Source organism: Gymnoscopelus braueri (genome assembly GCF_963280865.1).
Source record: "Gymnoscopelus braueri genome assembly, chromosome: 6".
NCBI lineage: Eukaryota > Metazoa > Chordata > Actinopteri > Myctophiformes > Myctophidae > Gymnoscopelus > Gymnoscopelus braueri.
Genome location: NC_137607.1, coordinates 12,980,808 through 12,999,848, shown reverse-complemented (window position 1 = coordinate 12,999,848; position 19,041 = coordinate 12,980,808). Strand labels below are relative to the sequence as shown.

The 19,041-nt window shown below is 38.8% G+C and overlaps 1 protein-coding gene across 1 annotated transcript in view; it reads right to left on the bottom strand.

The window, feature by feature from the left end:
• Window positions 1–19,041, bottom strand: part of LOC308086810 (mucin-2-like) — a gene marked incomplete at both ends in the record, with an annotated part of 73,427 nt that overhangs the window by 37,871 nt on the left and 16,515 nt on the right. The window contains 10 exons of the mRNA XM_080430455.1: window positions 1,538–1,670; window positions 3,656–3,762; window positions 4,656–4,746; window positions 5,419–5,533; window positions 6,830–7,088; window positions 7,878–7,910; window positions 10,309–10,569; window positions 10,829–11,098; window positions 11,785–11,921; window positions 16,606–16,729. Coding sequence (XP_080286581.1) covers window positions 1,538–1,670; window positions 3,656–3,762; window positions 4,656–4,746; window positions 5,419–5,533; window positions 6,830–7,088; window positions 7,878–7,910; window positions 10,309–10,569; window positions 10,829–11,098; window positions 11,785–11,921; window positions 16,606–16,729 — 1,530 coding nt within the window. The remainder of the gene's footprint in view (window positions 1–1,537; window positions 1,671–3,655; window positions 3,763–4,655; window positions 4,747–5,418; window positions 5,534–6,829; window positions 7,089–7,877; window positions 7,911–10,308; window positions 10,570–10,828; window positions 11,099–11,784; window positions 11,922–16,605; window positions 16,730–19,041) is intronic.

The following is a 19,041-nucleotide window of genomic DNA, read 5'->3' as shown; positions in this document are numbered from 1 at the left end:
GTATATATGGCTGAAGTGGGTTATGAATGTTTTGTAATAACAATCAAAATCTACAAAGTAACTAGTAACTAAAGTTTTCAAATAATTGTAATGTAGTAAAAGTACATTATTTGAGATGAGATGTAGTGGAGTAGTAGTAGAAGAAGTATAGAAAATTGGAAATACTCAAACTACTTTCCACCGTTTTACATTGCCAAATCATACATATAACATAAAACAGTTACAACACGTTGCTGTCAGGCAGAAACCTCATATCTCCATAACCCATGTATTTTTTGCTAAATTAACACCCTACTAATTTATCATACAAGGGTGTCACACAAATGTAATGACAATAGCAGATCTACAGGCTCACAGGCCTTGTTAGCTTTTAGATCAGCTATCTTCATTATTTTAAATAATTTTTAAAAATAATAATAGAAAGGGAACGGTTTTGGACATACAAGGTTTCCACCCGACAGTGACGATGTACAGTATACAGAGACAACATGTGAGTACAGGCACGCCGATTTATGTGCGCGGCCGTGGGGGCTCAACTCGACCCCCACTAGCCCCGCCCCCCCCAGCCACGTCATTTTTCTCTGTCTGGGGCCTGGGCTATTGTTCTATAGTGCGTACCAAAAAATCCTGAAGGGGGCGTCAACAAGTGTCATTTGGTAGCGCGAACATCTTGGTGGGGTATAAACAGGTTGATTGAACATTGACCCCCACAAGTATGTCTGCAGCTACTATGCCACGCCCCCCGCGGTAACGACACGTTGGCAAGCATTATAGCTGCGCCCCACTATAGTAATGGTAATGAGTAGAGGTGTAACGATATAGTAACTGCATCGAAAAATATTTTTGAATTTCCAATGATCTACTATATCGATATGCAAATAGCAAAATATCGTATCGTTTGACTTTGTATCGTATCAAATCGTTTTGCAATGCAAATAATCGTATCGAATCGTTTTGCAATGCAAATAATCAATTTTATCAATACTAAGTACTTTTAAGAAGAAAAAAGAGAAAGAGGGGTTTATATCCAGTATCCAGGTATTTATTTTTCACACAGAATTTTTGGGTAAATAAATAGTTACTATATCGATTTTAAATCATTGAATCGAATCGTATCGTTCTAAATTAACCTGTCCTGTATCGTTCATGTATCGTATCGACTAAATCACTGAATCGAAACGTATCGTTCTAAATGAACCTGTATCGTTCATGTATCGTATCGACAACCAAGTATCGTGATACGTATCGAATCGTTGTTAAAACGTATAGTTACACCCCTAGTAATGAGCCCCGACATCTGAGTTTGATGTGGGGTCTGATCATTTCGAGTGGGGGCTTAAGCCCCGAGGCCCCCGCGGTATCGGCGTCTATGAGTGAGTAACATACCAAACCGTAACAGCCAAAAAGGTGCATTTAGACATACATCCTAACATTAATAAGTGAAGAAGAAGCCACTATAGTAATAATAAAAACCTGTGAATAACAAACACTGAAACGATGATAACAGTGATATGCAGCAGTTTAGTGAGTTTGTCACCTGTCACCAGGCTGCTGTCGTTGGCACAGTGACAGATGTCAGCCGCGCACACGTCCACGAACGAGGTCAAGTCCAGCACGTCCGCGCAGTCGCTGAACGCCGGAGCTGAGAACAGCTGCTCACACATGGGCTTCTGTACAGCAAGACAGGAGAGAAGACATACATGAGACCAAATTAAAGGCAGGGTTAGTGATATGTTTGGGTTAAAATATGTGTTTAAATAGCTCTATATTCTGATAGTAGTCATTGGTCAACCTTAGGCACGGGTGCCAACATTGGCACAGGGGAGGGTGATCACTGGTATTAGTGTGAGAGAGAGGAACAAAAAAAACTCGGTTAAATTAAGTCCCCTCACATCTATATGCAAATTATCTAAATTCATTCAAACTCTGAACTCTGACTGGGGAGGGAGTCTGGGAGATAGGTGGGTTATTGCCAATGAGATCAATACATCCTGATGTGAAAGAAAATATTTCTCAAGAAGAAGAAAAAAATATGTTGTTATGTATATGGACAATCAAAATATGTTGGAAATATAACATTTTTATGTGGTGTCATAATCAAACTTAATGTTGATATGGCACATATATCAAAAATATTAAAATCACACCCTGTGTGAAGTGGGCGGTGTCTTGCTAGCTAATCACAATACTGAATGGAGTCGATCAATCATGTACAAAGGATAAATACATTTATTGAAACACTCTTTATGATGGACAAAACCATAACTTGAAAAAAACAAATATTTGGTTTTTTTCAAGTTATGGTTGCTTATATAGGGCTATGCACAAGTGTCATGTGACACTGGCCAATCACAGTCCTGAATAGGCTGTGATTGGCCAATCACATCGCAGGATAATTCTACTAATTTCCTGGGCCCAGATCACAGCGCAGGAAAATGTACATTTTTCCAAATCTCACTTATAGGGGCGGTTTCACCGCCCAAAAAAATATAAACATGGCACTTCATCTCAAAAAGGTTGCCGATCCCTGCTATGGAGTGTTTGTTCAGTAACAGGAGTGTCTCTTCAGCTCTTTAGTAAACAGAACATACATGTTCAGGTCAGGACACCAATTTCATCCCATCAGGACAGAGATCTTATAATATACAGGATACAGGATAAACAAGTGAAATTAGAAATGAGGAAACACAACAACATGAGCAGACAAAAAGTTTGAACGAGAACAGAAGCTGATCAATGATCTTTGTGGCGTTCTCTCTCCTGATTGGTTGAAATGTGTGACCCACCAGAAAATGTATTTTCTGTTTACTATAGAGCTGGATAGACGAAGTTCGAGGGAAAAGCTTTGTTCTTTATTTAAGAAAAGGAAAGTATTGTCTTAAAATGACCACAGTATTCTATAGTTTCAAATGTACAGAATGTTATTTAGATAGCATGTTGTTTAGAGTTTAAACTGATACTAGGCCCATTGTTTAACCTGGTATCCTATAGCTTCAATGCACAGATTATTATCTTGATAATATATTGTTTAGACTGACAGTTGGGTTACCTGATCCTTAGTTTCTTGAGGCACTACACTGTCTCTCTGCATTCTATGTATGTGTTCACCTTGTTTATTGTAAGTCACTCTGGATAAGAGCATCTGCTAAATGCCTATATTGTAAACAATGGTGTAAAGTAACTAAGTACATTTACTCAAGTAGTGTACTTATGTACACTTTTGAGGAATTTTTACTTTACTGGAGTATTTCTCATTTTCAATACTTTTACTTCTATTCCACTACATCTCAGAGGCAAATATTATACTTTTACTCCACTACAATTATGTGACAGCTTTAGTTACTAGTTACTTTACGGATTTAGATTATTATCACAAAACATACATTAATCACTTCAGCCCTATATATTTCAGCCATTTGAAAATAGCCGATCTACAAGCTCACAATGCGTTGCAGCGCGACGCATTGTGAGCTTGTAGAGCTCACATTTTGATGCCAATACTTTTGTACTTTTACTCAAGTAAACTTTGAATTCCAGACTTTTAGTTGTAACAGTATTTCTACACTGCAGTATTTTTTACTGCAGTGCAATACTTTTACTTAAGTACAAAATGTGAGTACATTTTCCACCACTGATTGTGAATAGTAAATTGTACCATGTTGTGGCAGCTCTCTGCCGGATGTAAGATGAAGTCAGAGCAGCTCTCAGTGGGACCATTGACTCTCCACATGTTACCGTAGTCTGAGGGGGTCATCCTGGCACCTGATGAAACATTAAAAAGCAAGGTTGAAATGTTACCTACGGCACGTGGTTCTCAATGTGGGGTTCGGGTAACCTCAAGGGTCCTTGAGGTGGTTCCAGGGGGTCCCCAGCCAAATTGAAAGCTGGGAACCAAATTGACCCTTATCTGTCTGTAACTGAGAGAGCGTACAAATGAACTAGAACACAAGCTGGTTCCATTTGTATGCTCTCAGAGTTACATCAACGCTGATGATACTATACCGTGCAGATTGGGGGTCCCGACTCCCAAATATCAAAATACTGTATCTTTTCAAACGGGGGTCCGCGGGCTAATATGTGTCAATTTGGGGGTTTGAGAACCGCTGACGGTAACTGAGGGGGACATTTTACCACCTAATGAATCAATGAATGCATACATCCATACAGTACATAGATACATACATGCATGCATGCTTGCATACGTACGCACATACATACATGCACGCTTACATACACACACACACACACACACACACACACACACACACACACACACACACACACACACACACACACACACACACACACACATCAGGGGCGGCACATGTGCTGGGCAAACAGGGCAATTGCCCTGGGGGCCAAGTCCATAGGGGCGCCAAAGGGAGCTGTGCCACCACAGCTGAAAAAGATTTTAGTTATTATTGCGCTCGCTATGACGTCAGTACAAAGCATTTCTGACCAATTTGCCCGGGGGCCTTGCGCCGGGCCTGGCACGCACGCACGCACGCACGCACGCACGCACGCACGCACGCACGCACGCACGCACGCACGCACGCACGCACGCACGCACGCACGCACGCACGCACGCACGCACACACACACACACACACACACGCACACACACACACACACACACACACATATAAAAAGGTTACCATGGCTGTAGAACTCGTCGTGGAGCTGGACTCCGTTGAAGTCACCACACAGACCACAGGTTTGGTTCTTGTACTTTGCGTCGAGCTCCACCTGCATTGGTGGACAGTTACAAAACACATCTACTTTAGTACTGTTACTTAACTGTACATGTTTTGAGTATCTGTACTTTACTTGAGCATTTATACTTTTTGCATACTCCACTACATTTCTTGGAAGAGAAAAAGTGCATTATGAATGAACCACTTCAGCCGTATGTGTACGCGGCCTTCATGCCTAGATTTTCAGGCTGCTAGAAAATCCAGGGTGAAAACCCTGATGACTGGATTAGGACAGACATGTCATGTTTTGGGACATTTTGCACCTGTTAAGACAAAGAGATATACAGTATCATCGCTGTCAGGCAAAAACCTCATATCTCCATACCGGTATTTCAACTTTGTGTTTTTTTCCTTTTTGTTTTGTAAATTTATGTCGTACTTGGTCGTTTGATTGATTGATTGATTGAATACGTTATTAGTCAGAAATGCAAACAGCACGAGGTACAGTCAGACATGAAGGCTAAAAGGGTAACACAAAAAAGTCCTGGGGACTTGTTTCCATTGTGGTCCTATCATATAAGAGTGATGCGCAATAGTAGCCAAAATAGCCTATCTACAGGTTCACAACGGATTGCGATGCGACACGCTGTAAGCTTGTACCCTATATCCTAGAATAGAGATGCTGGGGTTCAAGTGGTTAATCGTAATGGTGAGTGCTACTCACCAGTAAAGAGTCCTTCTGGTTCCAGTAGGCTACCAGCCCCAGCTTGGCTTTGATTTTGATGTAGGAGACAGTCTGTTCAATGAGGACTCCTGATTCACTGTATGGAAGGATGATCCTACACACAAAACAGATTATGATTATTATGATTATGATGAGGATTATTATTAATTGTATTATTATTATTAGGGTGCCAAGCACTTGTATTTGCAAGTTTTAGTGGGTCAAAATAGTAGATCTACACAACGCGTTGTGAGCTTGTAGATCTGCTATTTTCACTACTTCTTAAACTTTTTATTCATTTATTTACGGAAATTATTAGATTTATTTTAATTTTGTATTAAATACTTTTGAAAAATGTTGGATTTGTTGTGATTTAGATTTTTACAGTTGTGATTTAGATTTTTATTTTAAATCTTTTGAAATAATATATATATATTTTTAACCATAGGCAATGGAATAAAGGAGATAATTACTCGCAACCCATAAGAATAGGTCGACCCACTGTTTGGGAAACAGTGCATTATATACATAGGATGCAGTGGTGGAAAGTAACTAAGTACATTTACTTAAGTACTGTACTTAAGTACAATTTGGAGGTATTTGTACTTTACTTGAGTGTTTCCAATTTCCAATACTTTTACTTCTACTCCACTACATTTATTTGAAAACAATAGCCGATCTACAAGCTCACAATGAGTCCCGTTGCGACGCATTGTGAGCTTGTAGATCTGCTATTGTCAAATGACCCCACCCCCCCCCCCCCTGCAGGCCAACTGACCTAAACTGATTCGACTGTGCTGGACTGGACATGATGTGTAATTGCACTTTTGAAATGCACAACAGCACTTTACCAAGACTGTGCTGGTAACTTTTTTTGAAGGATTGCACCATGGCACTTTTCCTACTATATGTGCGGGGTTGGTAGCTTTTTTAATGTTTGTTTATGCTGTTTTTATGTTTGTTTATGCTGTTTTTAGTCTGGGTCTTTTATGTTTTTTAGATAGGCTTGATGTTTTACGTTACACTGCTAGTGACTGAGGGGGAACGATATTTCATTCTCTGTATGTATACAAAGTACATGGAGAAAGTGACAAATAAAGTCATTCTGATGATTCTGATTCTGATTCTGACTTTTAAACGTTTGAAAACTTGAAATGGGATAATAGTACTTTTATAATATAGTACTTTTACTTTTGGTAAATTTTCATGACAATGCTTTTGTACTTTTATTCAAGTACATTTTGAATTCCGGACTTTTACTTGTAACAAAGTATTTCTATATTGCAGTATTGATACTTTTACTTAAGTAAAAATGTGGAATACTTTTTCCACCAGTGATGGGATGCATGCATAGCAAGTGTTTCCAACTCATATTTTATCTCATTGAGTTGTGCTTCTGGTTGTGACTCACGTCTCTCCGTTGACGACGACAGAGCCGTTGGAGGAGAGCTCCACCACGGTGCCATCAAGCTTCATGACGATGCCACTGATGGTGGGCGAGCCGCCCAGCACGCCGCGACGCATCTGCACGTGGAAGTCGCTGTAGGTGGCGCCGCAGTGTGACGTCAGCACGTGGTTGCAGGTGGACGGCAGCTGGAACACGTCTCCGTCGAACGTCTTGTAGTGGAAGTTGCCCCAGGTGCTGCACACGCGGTCGTTATGGCCGGGATCTGCGCGCAACAACGGACACTTTTGTATAGTTATTGTATTTGTACAGTGGTGGAAAGTAACTAAGTACATTTACTGTAATTAAGTACAATTTTGAGGTATTTGTGCTTTACCGGAGTATTTCCAATTTTCTATACTTTTACTTCTACTCCACTACATCTCAGAGGCAAATAATGTACTTTTACTCCACTACAATTATTTGAAAACTTACTACTTACTTTGCAGATGTAAATTATTACATTATAAAACATACATTAACCACCTTAGCCCTATTTTATACCTAGGCTATTTGAAAATAGCAGATCTACAAGCTCACAACGTGTTGCATCACGACGCGTTGTGAGCTTGTATTTTTATACCAATACTTTTGTACTTTTACTCAAGTAGGCCTACATTTTTAATTCCGGACTTTTACTTGTAACAGAGTATTTCTACATTGCAGTATTGATACTTTTACTTGAGTAAAATTTTTTAGTACTTTTTCGTTCTCAAACTTTTTATGAGTATATGAGATATGAGTAAAAGTACTCATATCTGCAAATTAATTATACTTGTGAATTTATTGATGTCTGCGATCTTAATAAAGTTCAGCAATAAATCACAATCAAAGTCTCATTTGTCTTTTACCTACATTTTCCATTGTGAGATGCATGCATTTATTCATTCAGACAGACAGACATTCTGAGCATGGTATAAATAGTGATATATTTTTCTTTAAAAATTATCTGATACGTTTAAAAAAAGGAAATGTAAACAATAATATAATAATATAATAATTTCTCCATAAGCACCTGTGACCGCTGGACAGTTGCCTCGGCAGGGTCCTGGAAAAGAGTTAGGAAGAATTAGGAATAGTAATGTGACATTGATTGGATTACTTTCAAAGAATGTATAAGGAAATGGCTTATATGGCAATAGTATTTTTTGTTATGCTATTGCATTGTAGCAAAACTTCTCACAATCACATCTCAGATATTCCATGAGTAAAATGAGTAAAAAGAGTAAATGAAAAATGAGTAAAAAGAGACATCATTCATAGCCATATCATGACATTTCCCTCATGTCACAATCAATCCAACTCTCCTATGCCAACATTTTAGTTCAGACCCTAGCCTCGATCTCCAGGCTTTTATTTTCCTTTGCGTTTTGCTCAAAAAGAAAGCCTGGACCAAGCTGTTGACATTCCTGGCATAGAAAGTGGGAGTCAACCTTTCATTTCCCCCTACCAACCAGAGTGCAGTGGGCGTCGATCCAAATGTTGTGACGCCAGGGCTCTCAATGCTGCACATTGGTGGAGGAGAAGGGGCGCGTTGCGGGGCGGGGGCGGGTGCACAGATCGGTGAACCAATGGGAGCCCACGGATGCTTTCGCCAGAGATTTTGAATCCGCCCCTCTAGACCAGATATCAGACGCGCTGGGGCAGGCTAAGGAGACCCTGACTATGAAGGTTGTTCACTGAAGTTCGTGGACTTTGCATGAGGATATGCTCTTCTTTGGGTGTGTGCAATAATGTGACACTTTGAATGCATGAGTAAGAATGGGTATGCATGTTGGATGGATAAAGAACTCATACATGTTTTTAGATGATGTATTGACAATGGTATGATGTCATTGTCATGATTGTCGGAGCATGTGATGCAAGACACATGTCCATGTATTTGGACAATCATTTATAATCTTATCTTCCTTCTGTCCTACCTGTTGTAAACAGCACCTGCTCAGTGATGGTCAGTGGTGGAAAAAGTACTCAAATGTTTTACTTAAGTAAAAGTATCAATACGGCAATGTAGAAATACTCTGTTACAAGTAAAAGTCCGGAATTCAAAATTCACTTGTGTAAAAGTACAAAAGTATTGGTATCAAAATGTACTTAAAGTACCAAAAGTAGAACGTACTGATACAGAAAGTCCCATTTCACAAGTTTTCAAATGTATAAAAATCTTTTGAAAATAGCTGATCTACAAGCTCACAATGCATCGCATCACAACACATTGTGAGCTTGTAGATCGGCTATTTTCAAATGACCGAACTGTATAAAGGGCTGAAGTGGTTAATGTATGTTTTCTAATAATACTCAAAATCTACAAAGGAACTAAAGTTTTTAATTAATTGCAGTGGAGTAAAAAGTACGATATTTGCCTCTGAAATGTAGAGTAGTGGAGTAGAAGTAAAAGTACTGACATTTTTTAAATACTCCAGTAAAGTTAAAAATACCTCAAAATTGTACTTGAGTAAATGTACTTAGTTACTTTACACCACTGGTGAGCGGTATAGAGATGTACAGACATCTCAGTATGAGGCAGGTGATGGGAACACAACACTGAGAACAAAGCACGAATGAAAGTAAATGGAAGTGACACTGCCATGTCCACCGGCCCAAATGATTGTGTACCCCTGCCCACCAACAAACACACACATGTGCACGCACACACGCACGCACGCACGCACGCACGCACGCACGCACGCACGCACGCACGCACGCACAAGCACAAGCACAAGCACAAGCACAAGCACAAGCACACACAAGCACATCAGGTGGTGGAAAAGGTACTCAGATATTTTACTTAAGTAAAAGTATATATACTGCAATATAGAAATAACCTGTTATAAGTAAAAGTCTGGAATTCAAAATGTACTTGAGTAAAAGTACAAAAGTATTAAGTAAAAGTACTAAAATAGTAGATCTACAAGCTCACAACGTGTTGTGATGCCACGCGTTGTGAGCTTGTAGATCGGCTATTTTCAAATAGCCTATAAAATAGGGCTAAAGTGGTTAATGTATGTTTTATAATATAATAATTGATAATTGCAAAGTAACTCGTAACTAAAGCTTTCAAATAATTGTAGTGGAGTAAAAGTACAATATTTGCCTCTGAGATGTAGTGGAGTAGAAGTAAAAGTATTGAAAATTGGAAATACTCCAGTAAAGAAGAAATACCTCAAAATTGTACTTAAGTACAGTACTTGAGTACATTGTTTATTTATGTTTTGGTGTCTAATAATCCCGTAAGGGATGGGTCATTTTTGACAAGACACGAAAATAAAAATTCATTCATTCATTCATTAATTCACACAGACACAGACACACACACACACACACACACACACACACACACACACACACACACACACACACACACACACACACACACACACACACACACACACACACACACACACACACACACACACACACACACACACACACACACACACACACACCTGTGTCGAAGAGGGTGGTGGTGTGGGAGACACTCTCGCAGTCGTCGGAGATGGCTGTGACGCGGACCTGGTACTTCTCACCACACTTCAGACTGCCGATGGTACAACTAGTGGAGGCAGAGGTGCAGTTGAGTTCTGCGCCCGTACCATCGATGGCCATGGCCTTGTAGGAGTTGGCCCCAAACACCTGTCCCCAGATCACCGTCACTATGCTTGTCGTACAGTTGTAGGTCACTGAGATCCAATCGACTTTGTTTATGGCTGTGAGAGATAAAAAAACATAAACAGAGCTTAATAAAAAAGGATAATGTATTTTTTGGTAGGAAGATGAAGATATGAGGGTGATGGCATGTCCCTTATTACAATGTGGTTCACAAATGGACTGGTTGATTCACGACTGCATCCTGGTAAGGCAGTTGATTTATAAAACATTGACAGAAAATCTCAAAGTGCAACAAGCTTGAATGCACTTTGTGGAAATCATGCTGATAATCAGATGATCAGATCAATAAATACTCACTGTTGGTTGTGTGGTTGATGTTAGCAGGCTCGCCAGCCACCAGGAAGTTGTTGACTGATGACACTCCAACTACGTAATTGGAGCAAGGCTGGAGATCACTGATGTCCATAGTTGTAGCTGAGGTTCTTCTGACGACCGGGGCGATGCTGGAGTCATCGGTGTCACTAAGGGTCACTTGATACAACAGGACATTGCTCACGGCAGTCCATGTGACTCTGGCTGTGCTTTTTGACGTTGCCGTAAGTTGCACATCTGTTGGTGGCTGTACCACTGTGAGGAAAGAATATGCGCTGTTAAATCTGTACATGTACAAGTCCCCGCCGTTTACAAACGTCAATGAAGTGTCATTTCTAGTTTTCCTTTATATAGTTTGCACACTGAGTTTAACTAACAGTGTATTTAGGCAACGTCTAACTACTTTAATTCATTCAATGTGGCCTATAGTCATTACTACTTTCATGCTGACTTACATGTTGTGATTGTCTTAGATCCACTCCTGGCCCCCATGCCAGCACTATTAGAGGAGTAAACATAGCATGTGTAGGTTGTGGATGGAGTTAGACCATCCACCAGTGCACTGGTGGATGTGAAGCTCTGGTTGAACAACGGTTGTGGGGCCCTAAAGAGGCTCAAAACGTACTCAGTCGCCCCCGTCATGTTGGACCATTCAAACTTTATGGAGGTACTGGAAATGGCTTCCCCAACGGTGAATTGGGATGCGGCCGGTACTGTAGGAAAGTAATACCAAGGATTTATAGTTAATCAGTTGTGAAGCAACTTCTCTTTCTCTTACATTTTATTTCAATGTTAATTTTGAAAGCAACTTTTCTTTGTGTACCTGTCCATGACGTATTCTTGGTCTCACACACCAACGTCCAAAACCCTATAGCCTTTAGTGTCACTTCATATAAATGTCCTGGCAGCAGCCCCAAGACCAGTTTATTCGTATTGGTTACTTCCACCACAACTGGAGCGATGCTTGTTGAGCCCACAACTTGGAGGTCCAATGAATAATGTGATGCACCAGTGGTAGCGTCCCATACCACTTGCAATGACGATGCTGAGGGAGATGATATTGAAGTAATGACACAACCTGGGAAAGAGAAATAAGTACATGATTAAGGATACCACAGAGTGCACATGTCATGTACAGAAAATAAAGGAAACACCTTGTAATGTTCTTGCAATTGAGCGTTTGCCAAAGTGACTTAAATACGGTTTGTGCTCTTCTTGTAACCCACACCACTGAGACGTTATTTATGCAATGGAAGAAATTCCAAAGGTCCAGATCAGAAACCGAGGTTCTGCAAGAGTCTGAAGTTTGAAAGCCCTATTTTAGTCAAGAGTGGCAAAACCCACAATTTGGGGATTTAGCATTGCGCAATGGGCGTTCCGGTGCAAAAGTTGCTATTTTCGGACACCAGCCTTATCCCTAAAACACCTGCACTAGCGTTACATTATGCATAGGTGTGGTTTGGGCATTACAAGACCAATCACCGTGCCAGATGCCATTGCCTTTAAGAAAAGACCACGCAAGCCATTATCCCCAATGCAATCTTACGCTCTCTCCCTCTCTGCCAGTGTTGCCAGGTCTGCTTATTATAAGCCACGTTGGGCTTATTTCTCTGTAAAGTTGCTTGTAAATAATGGTAGTTGCGGGTTGCGGTTGTGAGCTTGTACGACATATATAGGTTTGAAGTGCTCATGTAGCCTATAGTCGCTTCTTTTGGGCTTGTTTTCATAGACCTGGCTGCTTATTCCTCCCGCAAAATCTGGCAACGCTGCTCTCTGCCCATGGAAGAGAGAAGTTGCCTGGTTATAGAGAACTTTAAATTACAGCAATCTACTTGTGTTCTGGATTAATTAAACAAAAAGAGAGTACTTAGTTACTTTCCACCACTGGTCATAATGCAACATGATGAGCTGTCAGTCCTGGTTCCTCTCGGTTATTGTTACAGGAACCCTTTGTCATTTTAAACACAGCAGCTAATTTCCAGTAAGGAAGTTAATGAAATATGGTGTCATGGAACTCATTGGTGTCATGTATCGATGTAATATGACTAAGAGGAGGAAACTGGCACCGATGGATAAGTCGAAACAAACGGAACAAAATATTGACACAGCCTGTGAAAGAAAGCCGATACAGAAATTAATTAAACTGGTGGAGAAAACTGGTAACTTTCCAGCACCTGCTATTCTGTCTCCTCATTTCTCTATTGTAGCAAAACATCCTGTCTCACGCCCTGATGTGATGTGTCACTTTAGCTCCTAATCCTTTTATACACACAGGTTTTTAATGCCTTCCAAAAACAATTAATTCTGGGTTGTTTTAGTTATTAGTTAAAGCTAATACGCCTTATATGCTTTAATATAATATAATATAATATAATATAATATAATATAATATAAATATATATGTATATATATATATATATATATATAAATATATATATATATATATATATATATATATATATATATAATATATATATATATATATATAATATATATATATATATATATATATATATATATATATATATATATATATATATATATATATATATATATATATATATATATATATATATATATATATATACATATACATATATATATATATATATATATATATACATATATATATATATATATATATATATATATATATATATATATATATATATATATATATATCATTGCTACAGAGCCTTTGTTCGGTCACAGGGTTCTCTCCAGCTCTTTAGTAAACAGAATATAGTACATTTTCAGGTAGGTGACAACATTTAAGCCAATCAGGAGAGAGCACTGGAAATGCATTTTCTGTTTAATAAAGAGCTGGAGAGACATGGGAGACTCCTTTTACTGAACAAACACTCTATAATAATAATAATAATAATAAACTTTATTTATATAGCACCTTTCATGACATAAATGCAGCTCAAAGTGCTTTACAGGGTGAAAACAAAAACATATATAAAGCAGAAGTGCTTTACAGAAAATAAGAAAAAAACACAATTCAACAAAAAGCAATGAGTGCAATCAGAATATAAAGCTATTTTAACCGAAGTATATCACTTACCCTACCTTTAAATATTTTATTTATTTTACCAAAATCTTTTACTCAGAACAGCGCCTGATGCACGTTGATGATGTCATTTGTCCATAGGGTCAACATATATTAATATTATTTTGATGCTCATATTAATGGAAGTGGAAGTGTAGGAAGTGTTACGTTTTTTATGTAGCTTATATGCATTGATACATTCCATAGGGCTGGACCACACATAGACAGATGACATCATCAACTTGCGAGGGGTGTTGTCCCCCTTGGTTAAAGATTAACTATATCTAAAATAAATAAAACATTTAAGATGTTTTTCATTTTAAATGTTTGTTATAGAGGGCAATTCTAATGCATTAAGGCATATAGTGCTTATTAGCCAGGGATCTCTATAATAGCCATACAGGGGTATTCAATGTTTTGAAGTCAATACTTAGTGAACTTGACCTTTCCCTCTGTACTTGATCCGCTCTTTTCCCCCTCTACACCAAACCTCTTTGCCGAAAATAGCAGATCGACAAGCTCAAAAAGCCTCCCGCTTCGGGGCGTTGTGCTCTTGTAGATCTGCTATTTTCGGCTAATGTTCTCCTCAGAATAGGGCTGCTACTAGGGTTCAAGTTCTTAATGTAAAATGAATATCCTATCACACGAAGATTTGGCGGCCCCCCTGTAGTAATTCTGAGGACCCCCTAGGGGTCCCGGACCCCCTGTATAGCCATATGATGTATAATACGCACCCTCTCCCCTTTGCAGCTAAGTGGCCCTTCTGCAATGGAAGCTACTCTGTACTGATACGACTCAATTATTGAAATCCCAAACAGAATATATTTGGACCATGAAGCTACATTTAATGCCCTGTTTTTTCAATTACTTTTTTTCATTTATTATGCTAAATGTTTTGGGAAAATTGAAAATAAATAATACATACATTCAATTAAATAAATGAAGAAAAAAAACACGGCCCCCTCATTCATTAGAAGGACAATATCGGTCACAAATTTCACCAAATCAGGAGAGAGAACCCTTTTACCAGCTTCAATTTTGCATCGCGTCTAATTTCACTTGGATTGGAAGAAAAATTGTCATCCTGACCTGAAAATGTATTTTTCTGCTCCTCGTGTGAAATACAATCTGCCACATCTACTCAAGCATCCACTAATCATATCTGACATCATAATAAAGGCTCAATAACAGTGTTGCCAGATTTTGCGAGAAAAACAAGCATAATTAGTTAATATACCATCAAAAAACAGTTTTAGCACTTGAACCCATATCCATCGGCTATTTGAAAATAGCACATCTAGAAAGCTTGTAGATTTTTTATTTTCAAAAAAATCTTAATAGAATGTGGAATGTTTTTGAAACATTTTTGGCACAAAATATGTTCAGATGGGGGTCCGTATCGATATTAATTTGGGGGTCCTTGATATGAAAATTTTGAGAACCACAGGTTTAAACAACATTAGACAGCAAGGCCAAATAAGCAACTTCACTTTAGAAACAAGCCCAAAAAAGCCACAACCCACGACTACCAATATTTACAAGTGACTTTACATAAAACAACAAGCCTGAATTTGCTTATAATAGATAGGAATAGACGGAACATTCTGCATAACTAGTACTTTTACTTTTGGACTTTTTGCTTTTAACAGAGTATTTCTGCATTGCAGTATTGATACTTTTACTTAAGTAAACAATTTGAGTATTTTTTCCACCACTGTGTGTCTGTGGACCACTTCAGCCGTATATACATTTCAGACATTTGAAAATAGCCGATCTACAAGCTCACAATGTGTGGCATCGCGACGCATTGTGATGTTGTAGATCTGCTATTTTCAAAATATTTTCACACATTTTATTCATTTCAAAACTTGTGAAATGTGACACTCGAGTACTTTCTACTTTTGACATACTTTTTTTTTTTAAATATATTTTTTAAGTATTTATTGCTTTTGACCAGCACATACATGAGAATACAGTTGCCATAGGATGTCAAACGTTTTTTTTTTTTTTCTACCCCCCACCCCAATCCCACATACAACATACAACATTCAGACATGTAACATAAACATACATTTAACTCAAAATAAAAAAAAAAAATTAAAAATACAGAATAATCAATTCATATGTATTATGATTTCCCTCGCTAACCCTCCCCATGGTACATATGGAGTGTATACAAAAAAGAAAAGTAGGAATCCATTATTTTCTTCCTTTAGCATACTAACCTAGAGCTTGTCAATGTGTCGATGGCGGTGTTAGTTTTATCTGTCCTGTAACGTCTTTAATTTAGTTATATATTTAATCATAGGGCTCCAAACCTGATCGAATTTTCCCGGTGATCCTCTCAGATTAAATTTAATTTTCTCCAAATTTAGGTACATCATGAGGTCTTTAAGCCATACCGATGCTTTAGGGGCCAGTGGTGATTTTCACTCCAGTAGTATCCTTCTTCTTGCTAATAAAGATATAAAGGCAAGATTCTGCTTCATACCCCTTCCAATATGATGATGATCTGGACAAATTCCAAACAACGCCATCTCTGCACCTGGTGACAGCTCTATGTTCCAAGCTTCAGCAAGATGTTTAAAAATGGCAGTCCAGTAGCCTAGTACTTTTGACATACTTTTAACTACATTTTTGGTACCAATACTTTTGTACCTTTACTGGAGTAAAAAAAATGAGTACTTTCCACAATTGAGTGTCTACGTACCTGTACCGAAGATAGATTGCAGCGATACCGGCGTAGATAGCAGCGTGGCCGACAGGGTCAGCCACAGCAGCCAGCCGCTGGTAGCCATGCCTCCTGACCGCTGATGGGGAGAAGGAGAAGTCATCTGCACGTTCCACAGGCAGGTGTGAAGATGGTGGAAGCCAAGGCCACATGCTTTATACTTACTGGGACGTGGGCAGGTCACAGCCAGATGCCACCATGTAAAGTGGCATGAGACCATCTCCTGTTTCTGTAGCACGAGGCAGCTTACCCCCAAGGGACTTACACCGCAATCCAACACTCAAATCTCTTTCAAGAGACAAACACTGCAGCTACGTATTATTATCAAACTTAAGTAGCACAGCTTAACCACTCTGCTGTAGGTTGTGTGTGTGTGTGTGTGTGTGTGTGTGTGTGTGTGTGTGTGTGTGTGTGTGTGTGTGTGTGTGTGTGTGTGTGTGTGTGTGTGTGTGCGTGTGTGTGTGTGTGTGTGTGTGTGTGTTTATATAATATACAGGTATGTGTATGTATAAATATATATATGTATAGTCATATTCCTATTTCTTATGGATATTTTGATATTTCTATATTTGTTATTATTATTAATTATATCATTATTATTATTATTACTATTATTATTATTATTATTATTATTATTATTATTATTGTTGTTTTAGATATATCCTCTATATCTATATATTCTAAGATGGGAAGGCCACTCGACAGGCCCATCTGTTTTTTTTTGGCCTCTCCGGCACGTCTTGTTTTTATTTAGTTTTTTTTTCCTTTCCGTAAATAAATTATAGTTTTTTTCATTTTTAGTTTTTTATCGTCATTGTTTTAGAATGTGCAATAAACTAAACTAAACTAATGACAAGGCCACTGAGCTGATGATGCCACCATGGCCTGCCCTATAACTTCCTTGTTCCTTGAATTCCACACCTGTGAATGACTCGTAATAACATCATAATTTGACACACCGAATGAACTACTGCACTTTGACGATCACAAAGAGAACTTATAGCAATCGGTTCAGAATTGTGAATTCGGTTCAGCAAATATCCTTGTGGCACAAAAAAGTTTGAGAAAGACTGATTTAGAAGGCATTTGTAGAATCGGCGTCAGGTCTTAATGGGTTTAATGTAACTGAACGGCGTAGTGGTTACTTAGGAGCCGGGGTGTGTGTGTGTGTGGGGGGGTTAACTATGTCACGAGTGTTGTATGTCTATCCAATTCCGTGGGATACCATGGATGCATGGATTCCACAATAAGCACATGAACGCCCCAAAGCTATAAATTACACTAGATATTTAGTGATGGAACAACATTACATTTATCCTTGCAAAAAGTATTTGTTTCCTTGTCATACGACCTCCATTATTATCTCTTCCTCATATTTCACTATTTTGGCATCACGTTGTTGTGGCAAATGTAGTTTCCTTGTCATCCATCCAAACTTGTCAGAATCACTAGTTTTTCTTCCTCATAACTTCACTAATCCCATTTAAATGATTTTATATGCCTGGATGGATAACAAAGAAGTTATTTTTCTTCTTTTTCCCCCCCAGTTTACAGTATGTAGCCCATGGTGACATCGATCAATTCTGGATTAAAAGCTTCTAATATATTAACAATTCCCCAAAATGTGCATTGCAATTTTCTTCTATAAATCTCACACTACTAGGGCAGCCGGCGGTTCCGCGCACTGCGCAAGGCGCCTCTTTTTTTTTTACTTGAGCACCAGCCCCTCAAAATGTCTGTGCACGCCACTGGTTCTCAGACATTTTAATGTCATTGACCAAATGGTCAATGTATACAAATGGAACCAAATGGGCCGTCACAGGTCCATTTGGTTCCATTTGTACACTCTCAGAGTTACACACCTGTAAAGGGGCCATTGTGGAACCCCCTCAAGGGACCATGAGGGTCGCTGGTGTCTGGACCACACTTTGAGACCCTCTGGTGTAGCAGAGTGTTTCCAAGGGCACAATATCAGCACCCTGACTCTGTTTGACCAGAATGGAACGGAGCCTTCATTAGTATCATTGGTAACACTGAAGGAAATAAGGAAGAGGCACAATTTCTTTCCACTATGGCTGCTGTGCATAGAGCCTATTTTCTTTGTTATAAAAAAGTTATTAAAGAAAGTTAAGTTGAGGTTATTTGACCCCTGCATCTTCCTATATGCTTTTCAGATGGGGGGGTCCATGGACAAACACATAGTTCAAAACAACAGCATTACAAGATTTCCCCCTTAATGAAGACCCCATCATGTTCTTCTTATACACCTATGATCTGTTGGAATGAAGCCCCTCAATCATAAAACATTGTATTGTTGCTGTCGGGCAGAAACGTTCGGTTACGTTGTAACCTTTGTTCTCTGTTGGGTGGAGACTATCTCTCCACCCAACATATTTCCTATGTATGGGTGAATGA